At 34.3% G+C, this 13,228-nt stretch overlaps 1 protein-coding gene across 4 annotated transcripts in view; it reads right to left on the bottom strand.

Annotated features, from left to right (window-relative positions):
* Positions 1 to 13,228, bottom strand: part of LRBA (LPS responsive beige-like anchor protein) — a 723,813-nt gene that overhangs the window by 153,084 nt on the left and 557,501 nt on the right. For all 4 annotated transcript variants that reach the window (XM_079154183.1, XM_079154182.1, XM_079154184.1 and 1 more), the window contains exon 45: positions 152 to 292. In XM_079154183.1, the coding sequence (XP_079010309.1) occupies positions 152 to 292 (141 nt within the window). The remainder of the gene's footprint in view (positions 1 to 151; positions 293 to 13,228) is intronic.

Below are 13,228 nucleotides of genomic sequence, written 5' to 3' on the forward strand. Positions count from 1 at the left end.
AAATGATAATTAGAAATTATCATTAGAAATTATCATTAGAAATTATAAGCACCTTTTAGCATTCATAAAAGGTGCTTATAATTTCTAATTACTGTATAGTCTCTAACCTTGAATTTACTTAGTCATGGTTTATTATTCACATGGAACTTACTATTCTCAGCAGCCATGCAAGAACAAAACTTGCTGTTGAGTAATGAGTACCATAGTGGAACTTTGGAACTTGATCATCTTCCCATGATTCAAAACGTTCTGCAAAGAATGCTGCCCTTTTTGGATTCAAAGCTCCTATTGGCTGCCAAGGGAGAGAAAACAAACAAGACACATAAATGAAATAATCATTAATCTCTTCCTTTTACACCTATTAGTACGTGTGAAAATAAGTTTTAAAAATATATACTACTTAAGCTAAAGCAAAGTACTGCACTTAGAGGGAATGGAAAAATAAATTTATTTTTCAAAACATACACACATAAGTAAGTGGACGGATAAACATACACACATAAGTAAGTGGATGGATGAACCTGTCATTTATACATAAGTCATGTTTCTACACACATAGGTTCTTAATGAGTCTAATACAAGCACCTCATAGACAATTACATGAAGTGACTATTAGCTCTGCAATATTTCAGAAATTACCCATAAAATTCTATTAAGTTAATTTGAAGCAACAAGCACAAACTCAGTCTTGAAACTGGAGGTTTGCACTGTAATGGCCTCTGGGAAGAGGATACAATGAAATTGGGAGAGGAATAATTAGATATAAGATATAACCAGAGGGCTAGGGCTATAGCTCAGTGCTTGCCTCTCACGTGTGAGACACTGAGTTCCATCCTTAGCACCACATAAAAATAAATAAATAAAATAAAGATATTGTGTCCATCAACAACTAAAAAAAAATTTTTTTAAATGTAACTAGAGCTGGATATTGTGGCACACCTCTGTATTCCCATCTACCAGAATCCCAAGTTCAAGGTCAGCCTGGGCAGTTTAGCTAGACCTCATCTCAAATTTTAAAAAAATTAAAGAACAGGGGCTAGGGTTGTAGCTCAGTGGTTGAGCCCCTGCCTAGCACATGTGAGGTAGTGGGTTTGATCCTCAGCACCACACAGAAATAAATAAAAATAAAGGCATTGTGTCCATCTACAATTAAAAAATATTAAAGAACAAAAAAGAAAGGTTGAAGAGTAGTAAAGTACTCCTGGGGTAATACCCAGTAACATACATGCATACACACACACACACACACAAAAGAAAAAGATGTAACTAGAAATTTCTATTAGTATGAGTGAACTCAGAAGTTCAAGACTAAAAACATGCTTCCATGAACCTCAAAAAATTAATAACATAAAATGATGGTAGACAGAATATAAGCTTATGCTGGACATAACCAATTAACAGCAAAAATCCCAGAAGTAGTAAAGAAAAGTGGTAAAATCCTGAGCTCACTGGAATGATAATAATACCCATTCTGAAGGTCGTTTTGGAAGATAAAATGAATAAGTACATTAAAGTCCTGCAAATCATACTTGACAACATTGAATGAGTGTTAATGTTCTTAAGATGGTCTTTTAGAAATGTGGTAAAAGCATCTGAATAAAACAATTGCCTGTAAAGTCCCCAGTACACAGCTTCACATAGGCATAAGATAAAACCTTACATAATGTTAGCTGGTATCATTACTGGTGCTGCTGCTCTAGTTATCCAGGGAATACATGAACTCCATCAATAGGAGGCAAAATTTTGTGATTATGCATATGTACATTCTTCTTAAGGATGAACAAATTAGGGCTCAAAGAATGTTAAGATCAACTGCTTTAAATAACAACATTCTCTTAAAACATTCTGATTGTTAGAAGATCTCTATCTCTTATTTAAAATATTAATACCAATTCACTGAAAAAAAGATGATATGTAAGAGGACTTCTTTTAATGAGAATATGGAACTGTCTTTTACTTTAAATCTTGTAAAATCCTAAGAGTTAGCCACTCCTCATTTATAACAGGAAGAAAAATATCTCATTATATATAGGATTACAGGGGAAATGCTAAACTAAATTAAATAAAATATAATGGTCTAAAATGAATGTATTCAGAAATGTTCTACTGAAAATAAAGCAATGTGCAGATCAGTTTTTGAACTGCATTTTATGTTATGTAATTTTAAGTAACATGTTTGAATTCATCTTTTGGCTATCTTTCTTAAAGTAGCTGTTAAGTAATCCCCCCCCCGCCCCCCGCCCCAAAACTACTATTTATCGTTGGTACCATTTTCTTTAAATAGCTTGGTTCTAATCGACATTATTTTAAGTCATTATTTTACTTACAAGTAGATTTTTAAAAAGTCTTCAGTTGATTAGCATTTTAAGTCTGTGCTACAGTATACTAACTTTAAAATGACATATTTCAAAGCATTGATTTGTACAAAAGAATTATATCTGACTTGCTAAATGTATACCAGTTAAGAATGGAACTGACTCCAAGAATTCTTTCTTTGTTACAGGACCAATGTGGAAGGCCTTTAAATGTATTTTAGTTGTTGTCCCTGAAGACTGAGCCATGCAAAAGGAAAGAAAGAAATAAAATCACTGGAAGACAAATTATATAAATTAAAAATAGAATCAATGCTCCTTTTGTATGCTTCTGCAGCATATTAAGTATTCGTTTTATCTGCTCCTATTTTTATTACTCTCCAAATGAATACCCCCTCCCTCAAATCAATAGTTATAGAATCACGTTTCTTGAATATAATGTTAAAACCAATTAGGATTGATTTCACTAGCGTCTGAAAAAAATGGCATCATGCAGAGATCCATGTAGGTAGAACCCACAGTATTGATTCTGGCTGTTATTGTTACAGTTGGTTTCTGAAGCCTGGTACAGGACAACTATCAAGACATACCACATTTATTTGCAAGCATATAAAAAAGAAGTCCCCAAATAAAAGAAGGTTTAAAAAAAAAAAAAAAAAAACCAGTGGAGCTGTGCAATGACAATGATACACTATCAGCTTACTCAGAGAAGTTACAGTGGGAATACACACATTGAATTATACATTACGCGAAAGCACTGATTTATTGTGGTAATAACATCCACCTCATTAAAAGATTCTGCTTTGCTGCAGTTGGAAGGCTACATATTGTTTACTGCTATAAATTAATGGCAGTGCAAAGAAGACTGTGGAACCGTCCTAACAATAGATCTGTAATGACAGTGCTGTATATCACAGCTTCCTCAGCAGCTTCATAATAAAATGGAGACAATGTATTGAGCTAATACATTCTACCATGCTGGCCCATATTTTCCTGACAACTGCTTTAAAAGATGAGCTGAATCCAACTATGTTATAATGCTGCAAAACATTTAACTAAGCAAGAGTCAGTCATACACCAAAGTGCATCATAGCATTTTTTAAAAGATTGTCTAAATCAGCATTTCAAGATGTTTATTCATTGCCACAGGAGAACTAAAAGTAAATGCTGATGGCTCCTCTTACCTATACACTATATTAAGAGTAACAATTACCAGGCTGTTCAGAAATATTCCGAGCACTACCAACCCACATTGAGTCTTTGTACAACTGAACAAGCTTGACAGTTGTTTTTTTTTTTTTTAATCAGCAAAATTTTAGAGAAAGAAAACAAAAAATACTGTTTAAAAATGATCATAAGTTATTGGAAAATCCATAAAAAGTGAGAACTGATTTGAGAATATGAGTGGTATAATTCAAATTCATAACCAGGCAAATAAAAGCAGTCCTAAGATACTGAAAAATACAAAAATTATTTTAAACATCACAAATAGCTAATGAAGATACTTAAATAAGATCTTTAACTTTACAAAATAAAACTGTCCATCACCACAGTATAAAAGACTCAAATAAAAATATTTAAAAATTAAGAATATCAGAACTAGCAACAGATGAATTATTATTTAAAAAAAGGGAAAACAGAAGTTGGAATAAAGTAGAAAAAGACATTTTTAAAAAAGCAATAAAATCCAAATTCTTGAAAATGTCATGAAAAACAAAAAGAAAAATTATTTACAATATTCAAATAATTTCACAAATAGCAAAAGTGACACCTCTGGTAGAGTGGCAAGTATTCTGCCACTCTACCAGATATGATACCTTTCAAGACAGGATAAACAAATTTTTAAAATCATTTCTGGAAGAGTGTTACAATAAAAAAATCTTATAATAAGAACACATTTTTATTACCTTCTTTGAGAAGTAATTTTGCTAATTAATAAAAACACTGCACTTAAAGTACCCAGTTCAGAGTAAGTTATTGATCATAATAATTATTTTTTCAGATTATCTGATCAAAAATATTTTAAAAAAAGGTCATCAATTAAGTCTAAGAAATTATTGGCATCTACTAAGAACATAATTGAACATCACAATCTTCTAAATGGCAAAGCAGGGTAAAACACATAGAACTGCATATTAACTGTCAGAAGCCTTATAGTGCACAGTAGTCCCAATTGATGGCACTTCCTAGTGTAAGAACATAATCAAAAGCAAAAAATCCAAGGAGTTTTATTGTAAAAAAGTATATGTAATGTGAAGGTCATTACAATCATCCACTACATTAATTGAAATCAAACATTTTTACATTCATGGATCACTTAAATGGCACACAACAGAGTCTAATTACTATTAAAAGGGGTAAAAGAGAAAAGGAATTTGGCCTTTTCATTCTTTCTTTGGTATTTCAAGAACCCTAACTTGAAATTACCTAACAAAAAATAATACCTGCAGCTTAAATTTTGCATTTAATAAAACATGATTATTGTCACAATAAATACATGAGTTAGGTATCTCTATTTGGACAACAAAGAAATATGAAATATGAAATCTAAAGCAAAGTAACTTTCATCTAGGAGACTCAAACCTAGTATCAAAACCACTTCTTTTTATCCATCTATTTATGCTATCTCACAAGTTGTTTCAACTAATTTCAGATAATTTCCATTTTCAAATATGCTCTTTATTGAACAGGTTGATAATATAAAAGGCTGACAGACACCAGTGCTTAGGAGAGCTCCTGGCACAAAAAGTATGTTCATTAAGTATAGCTGCGATTGGCCAGTGCTGCTGCTGTTACCAGTACCATGATTTCTTCACTCCTTTTAAGAGTTATATATGAACTGCTACAATTTATATCAACTCTTCAGAAGTAAAGTTTCAAACTACTATACCATGTTGATATTTACTGAGGGCAAGAACATTAAAAGGAATTGACAAGAAAGCTCAGGAGGGCTTTCTTGCTGTCTGTGGTTCCTGCTGCCTCCGAAATGCCGCTGGAGAACCTGGAGGAGGTGGGTCTGCCCAAGAACCCCACCTGCGCATTGGGCAGCTGCCCTTCCTGCTGCGCCTGCCGGAGCACCGCGGGGACGCGATGGGGCGCGAAGAGCTGATGGCGACCTTCTGCAACAACTACATGGCTGAAAACCCTCATGGCTGAAGACTTGGGCAAACCCTCGACTGGCAGATGGACATGGACCTCCTCAATAAAATGAAGAAGGCAAATGAAGAAGAGCTGAAGCGTTTGGATGATGAGCTGGAGGATGCAGAGAAGAATCTGGGGGAGAGTGAGATTCGGGATGCAATGATGGCAAAAGCTGAGTACCTGTGTTGGATAGGCGACAAGGTAAATGGATGGAGCTGGAGATGGTCTATCATGCTAAGTGAAAGAAGCCAGTCCCAAAACACCAAAGGATGAATATTTTCTGATAAGCCGAGGCTGGTCCACAGTGGGGGTGTGTAGGGAAGAGTGAGGAAACTCTGTTTAGAGGGGAGTGAGGGAGGGGTGGGGGTGGGACGGGAAGGACAGTGAGTGAGGCAGACATTACTACCCTGCCTACATGCGTGAGAAAAAATTTTTAAGATGTCACTGTCAAAAAGATAATGAAAAAACAGTAAAAGTAAAAGACAGAAATCACGCAGGAAACACAGTGTGCATGATTTCAAATTTTTAAAATTTCTCACAGCATATTTTATGACAGAACACAGTCTGTCCTTCTTAACTTTCTACTTGCCATTTTGCATATGACTCTCTGTAAACAGCACTAGGCCAAAGGGGCCAATAATGTCATGCCTTCCAGGTCAGCATTCCTGCCAGGAAGGCGAATGGTTGGAAATTTCCAAATGTGATTGTAGATTTGTGTTTCTAGTTTTAATCATTTTTACTTCATATATTTTGAAATTTTGTTATTGGATCCATAGGCAATTAGGGTTGTTTCAGTTTCTTGAAGAAGTTACTCTCTTAAGGTCATGAAAAGTTCCCCTTTAGTTCTGAAAATATTTTCTTGAAATTTCTGTTCAGCTAATAGCTGTGCTGCAGATCTTTGAAGCTTTCTGTCCCCATCTATGGCTTTTAAGCCACGGGTGTGTTGATACGTAGTGTGACATGTGGATCTAGCATCTAGTTAGCGCTTGCTGTTTACGCAGGTTGAACCTTTATACCTCTGAATTACCATATACAGTTCATTTATATTTACATCAATCATTGATACTGTTGGATCAGAAAGAACCCCTGAGATGAAGGTCAGTGAAAGTGTGTGAGTGATAGGTTTGATGAAGGACTGCTTGTGGAAAGCAGGTTGAACAGTCCTGCCATCAGGCTCAGAGAACATGCTGGAATGCTTTTGCTGCAATTGTCCATTCTCTCATTTATAACATGGTACTCAGTAACAGATTTATTTTATCATTGGTTGACAATTTTCCAAATAAAAATTCTTACAAAAAAAAAAAAGAAAGCTCAGGAATTCTATGCAGCAGGTATTTATTTGAATTAACAAACTTCTAAAATCCACAAGCCTCAAAAGAGTTTTTCTTGCTTTTTATGAAGATTTTCTTTGGGAAAACGTTAAACTCCAACATCTAAAGATAAGAAGAAGAGGGTTAAAGAGAAATCAAAAAGGTAACCCTGGGAGCATAAGACTCAGAAACAGAGGTCTCAGAAACATGGAAGGATATAAAGGATGTTGTTTCATGAAGATACATTTTGAGATGTCAGAAGAGATGTCAAAAGTGGATAAAGTTTCAGGAAGAATATGCGAAAGAGTGTGACTGCTTTCTAACTCTGCTTAGGATCTTGATGACAGTATGAAAGCTATCTGTCAATGTCATCTTCATCTGGTATGAGTGGGAAATTGGAAATATTCTTTAGTTCTAGGGTTACAGACAAAGCCTTCCTTACAGAATCTGGAGACCGTATGCAAATAGGAATTGTACATTGTTCTCTTCTGTCCAGGAAGTGGGTAGGCCTATAGATAATTGAAAGAGAGTCACTATAAAGTGAAGACAAAGACAGGAAAGGAACAGAAACCAACATTCTTTTTTTTTTTTTTTTTTTGGGTGCTGGGGATCGAACCCAGGGCCTTGTGCTTGCAAGGCAAGCACTCTACCAACTGAGCTATCTCCCCAGCCCCCCAACATTCTTTTTTTATAGGTTTATGTTATAAAATGTCAAGTCACAGGTGAGAATACTGTTAAGGATAAGTTTATCTGATTTACATGAACAGATTAAACAAAAAATTTTGAAATTCAGAGGATGAAGAGGTTATATTATCCAGAAACATTATACCATAAAGATGGCCATTCTTGATTAGAGAATAATGATTTGGTTCTGAGCTCCCTTCAGGAAAACACTATAATGTAAGATTAAATGGACCATTATTTCTGATGACAAGACCACTATCTCCTAGAGGTTCTAAAAGTCATACACAAATCATCTCATCTTCACAATTCCTTAATATACTGACATATTAACAGGTGAAAAAAAACGATTGACTACCAGTCATTAGTTACCTACCAAGAGGCAGCCACAAGATTCCAAGCTACCTCCAACCCACTGACCAGAGGTCCTAGGATGCTTTGGCTTGTTGTGTACTGATGAAAATATCAGTCCTTTCATGGGTGTTATTTTTGGATAAACAGTGTCCCACAAAAGCTCATGTGTGAGACAATGCAAGAATATTCAGAAGGAAAATTATTAAGTTATGAGAGGCATAACCTAATCAATGATTTAATCCACTGATAAGAATTGACTGGGTGGCTACTGTAGGCAGGCAGGGTATGGCTGGAGGAGACAGATCACGTGGGGCTATGCCTTTGGGGTTTATATTTTGTCACAGGTAAGCCAAGCTCTCTCTGCTTCCTTGTTGCCATGTGCTGAGATGCCTTTCTCCTCCACACACTTCTGCCATGGTGTTTTGCCTCATCTTGGGCCCAGAGGCAATGGAATCAGCCATCTATGGACTGAGACCTCTGAAACTATGAACCCCAAATAAACTTTTCATTCTCTAAAATTATTCTTGTCAGGTCCTTTGGTCACAGATGAAAAAATTAGCTAGAAGAATAGGAAATTTAGATTAAATGCCCTCTTGGACAAAATAATATTTAAGTTTTTATCCTCACATAAAGTGGAGGGCTTCACAAATTGAAAGAAAAAAAATGCATACATTGGGGACACTGAAAAGATGTTTGGCAGATAGTTTTTAAAAAAGTAAACAAAAAAGATAAGTGTTGCCACCAAAATTAATTGTTTCACTTCCCTCTTCACTTCCATTATCTGTATACCCTACACCAAAGAACCAAATGAGACCCTCTAATCACTGTGTTGCTGAAGCGTTTTAAAGAAAACAATGAATTCTGGTTGCATCACCACCTGCCTTTCTCCCCAGTCGCCTCATGAAGAAAATACACAGTTTCTGTCACTTAAGCCACATTGCCACTGTTAGTGAGTATAGCAACTATTTTGTTTCAATTCTAGCATAGCAGCTCTTTTATCTAAATGACAAGTGTAACAAGCAGCGTGATCAGCATTTTTATACAACCTTGGCTTGTAGGGTATTTTGTTATATGCTGTATGTGACTGAGAGGGTTTGGCACTTGTCTTCATATGCCCTAGACTTTATTTAATTTTGTCAAGAAAAAAACTTTCAACAGAACACTACTGTGGCTTTTAGAGTTAACAAATAAGCACTTTTGCTTTCAAGTTCAATATACCTTTTTAATTCCTTGAAAACACACTTTCTTACAAGTGGCATTAAATATATACTCTCTATATCATTTCATTTTAACAAACTCATCCCAGGAAAAACAAAGCATTCCAGTTTATTTATTGTGCCTATGTAGAACCTAAATCATTTCAAATACTCATACTGGTAGATTTAGTAGTGATGCCTTCCGAGTTCTGTTAATCAGCTGCAGTTAGTAGTGACTTTTACTACAGGTCTTGACCTCAATTTGAGAAAGTCACATAATTTGATAAAAATAATTTGATAAACCAATGCTGATGCTAAACTAAATGCCTGGAAGAACCAAAGAAATGGTCTTAAAAATTCAAGGATATTTAATAAAAATGTTTTAAGTAATTATGAAAAGAAAAACACCAGAGATCTAATGCTGACATAAAAAATTCTATCCACTTACAGATAAGGTAATCTACCCATTTTAAAAACTAGTTAAGATCATTAAAAATCAAATAACTTATCTGTAATTTTTAAAAAATAAGTTATTAGTAATACAAATATCAATGTTCCTTTAGCTTCTATAAGATGGGGAGACATAAGATTAGAAACTACTTGAGGAACATTTGGGTTTTGAAATCCCTTTTCTATTTGTTTCAAAATCCATACGAATAGCAAAACAAGTTCCAACTTGGGAAACTCTTTATTTATTCCATTTAACTCAATCCTAAGTGGAGAAACTGTATGTCTATTGTTTAGCAGAAATCTGGGTTAACAGCCCTAAACATTTCAAGGACTTACAAATGGAGAATAACAGAATATCACAATTATAAAAGGAAGAACTCAAGGTCTATAAAGATGAAAAACGACTGTTTTGAATATATTATTCAATATAAAAATTAGATATAAAGTAGGATGAGCTTAAAATGTCATTAAATAGGCAAAAATAGGACTAGTGAGATGTTTTAAAAACCACTACTGGACTTAAAATATCAAACAAGGAGACAAAATATTGTTGGTCAAGTGTAAATGAAGGAGCTGCAGCTGGAGTTCAGTGGTACAGAGCTTGCCTCTCAGGTGTGAGGCACTAGGTTCGACTGTCAGCACCACATGAAAATGAGTAAGTAAAATAAAGGTATTGTATTCATCTACAACTAAAAATATTGTTTTAAAAAAGTATCAATGGAGGTATGTGTTGGCTTTCAGTGGGGTAAAAATCAACTTGGTATAATACTCTAATAATTCAGTAGTTACAACAGTTGCAACTTCTAATAATTCAAAAGTTGAAATACTTTGGGAGTTGATTTCTAGCAATGAAAGATCTGACAGGCAAATGATCAAGTGTTTTAGGCAGTTACATTGCCAGAAAAAAAAAATCCACTCCCAGCAAGCAATGATCAGTGATGATCTATAAAACAGCCTAGGCTGACACACTTATGCCAACTAGAAGTGGACAGAGAAAATAGCTGAGCCCTTGAATCCTCCCCCAGTGCTGTTCTGCAGATGGTCCTGACAGTGGACAAGCGGAATACTGCAATTTGGCAAATGAAAGCAGCCAGATTCTTAACCAAATAAATTATTCCTTTGCTGGAGAGATCAGTTTGTTTTTTTGTTTTTTTTTTTTTTAAGTCCATTAGATTCACAAGTACTAGGGAGAAAAGTACATATCTTACTTTCCTTTTCTGCACAAGATGATGGTCAGCAACACAGAAATTGCATTTTACTCTTTTTTGAATAAAAACTTTATTGTACTTTTCCTCTATATGTGTATATCAGTTGGTGGGGTAATTAAATTTAATCCTCTGATTTTAGGACAGTGCTAATCAATATGCGTGTGTATGTATATTTGGGGGGGGGGTAATGGGGTTTGATCCTGGGAGCACTTAACCACTGAGACACATTCCCAGCTCTTTTTAATTTTTTTAATTTTTTTAAATTTTGAGACAGGATCTCACTAAGCAGCTTAGAGCTTTGCTAAATTGCTGAGAACACTCTTGAACTTGCAGTCCTCCTGCCTCAGCCTCCCAAGTAGCTGGCATTACAGGCATGTGCCATCACACACAGCTTTGAAAGACTAAAGATAACCGAGTAAAGCCCTGAGGCAGAAACGGGTGGCCCTAAACACTGCACGCAACAGATGCATGAGACTCTGGTCTGTCTCTATACAAGGTAAGATTTTTTCAAATGTAGCATAAAATCTCCATAAAAATAAGACAAAAATAATTCTTTGTTCAGTTTATGGATTACTAACTTACATTTATCAACTGGCAAAAAATACTTTCATTTAACACAAACCATTATGTGGTAATTTTGTGTGCCAACTTTACTAGGCTGCAGGGTACCCAGATTAAACATTTCTGGGTGCGCCTGTGAGAAGCTGTGTTTTCTGTGTTTTCAGAAGAGATAAGCTGTTAAATTGGTGGACTCATTATAATAGATTGCCTTTTCCAGTGTGGATGGGCAGTATTCAATATGTTGAGAACTGGAATCAAACAAAAGGCAGAGGAAGAGGAATTTTCTTTTTCCCCTGCCTCAATGCTTATGCTGAGATCTCATGTCTTTGGACTGGGACTTAGGACTTTAGCTACTGGTTCTCACAGACTAACTTATTCCACCAGCATTCCTGGTCTCCAGGTTATAGATAAAACTCCATTTAGATATAAATATCAAGATACAGATATCCTATTGGTTCTGTTTCTCTGGAGAATCTTGACTAACACATCAAATTAAGAGGCAATGAAATTAAGTTACTAGTCAAAAAGAAGTGGTAATTAAGCATTCTGTCTAATATTTCCCTTGAGAGGTGGGCTCAAGTTAAGAAACAATTACTCTAAATACCAAAATATGTTGTTATCAGTTATTTCTTTATGTAGTTAGGTATTAGTTATTGTCCATTCAGGAACAAATGAACCATTCTAATACTATTATCTATACTTTAGTTTCTTTTTATTTTTTATTAAAATGGGAAACATTTAAAATAAATTATTTCTTTACTACTGTTCTCCTATCCCAGATAATATGAACTCATAAAAATAGTTTATAAAAAGACAGATAAAAAGAGAAAAGATACAAACAACTGTTGCATGAAATAAAAAAACAGCAAGAAACTGAATTTAAATCAGTTGTATAAAAAGTTACATTAAATATAAATGGTCTCAATATCCCAATTAAAATGCAAAGATTGTCATATTAAATATAAAAGCAAGACTCATATGCTATTCACAAAAAAGAATGTTAAATATATAGCCATAGATGGTTGTTTCTTAAATCATGGGGAAGAAAACTGTATAACCAAAATAATATTGTAATGATTATATTAATATTTGAAAAAATAGACTTCAGAACAAGGAACATTGCCAGATATAAAGAGACATGACATAATGATAAATGAATACATTTACCAAGAAAATATAACAGTCCAAAACAAGTATGCATTGTATTAGTTTACTTGAGCTCCTATAACAAAGTACTACAAACTGGGTTACTTAAAACACTAGAATAGTTCTGGAGGTCAGACAAATCTAAATTATAACTGGAGACTTCAACATTCCTCTCTCACTAACCAATAGAATCAGTAGACTAAAAATCAGTAAGTATATAGAAAATATGAATAATATTAACATAAACTCTACTGAACTGACATTTATAGACCACTTTACCTAACAACAGAAGAATGAGTATTCTATTCAAATATACACGGAGCATTAACTAAGACGGATCATGTTCTAAGTCATTAAACAAATTTTGACTAATTTAAAAGAACTGATAATATACCATAATGGGATTAAGCCATAAATAAATTAGAGAAAGATACCTGACAAATCTCAAAATATATGGAAATTAACAACACACCTCTCAATAAACCCTGGGCCAAAAAGAAAGTTGTAAGGGAAATTGGAAAATACTTTGAATGAAAACAAGATATATAAAAATTTGTTGAAGCCAGCCAAATTAGTATTTTAAGAAAAAAAAATGAGGCATTAAGAGTTTATATTAGGAAGGAAGAAAGTCTCAATCAATAGCTTAAAGTTTACATCTTAGAATACTAAAAAGGAGGAGAAATTAAATCTGAATCAAGTACAAAGAAAAATGGTATGAAAAGCAAAGACCAATAAAGTTGAAATTAGAAACAATAGAAAACTAAATTATCTTGCAAGCCTGGGAGGCAGGGCAGAAAAAACAAATTATCAATACCAAAAATGAGGGAAGAGACAACTAAGATGAAATAAATAAATTCTGTAAAAGTTGC

Source organism: Sciurus vulgaris (assembly GCF_902686455.1).
Source record: "Sciurus vulgaris genome assembly, chromosome: 9".
NCBI lineage: Eukaryota > Metazoa > Chordata > Mammalia > Rodentia > Sciuridae > Sciurus > Sciurus vulgaris.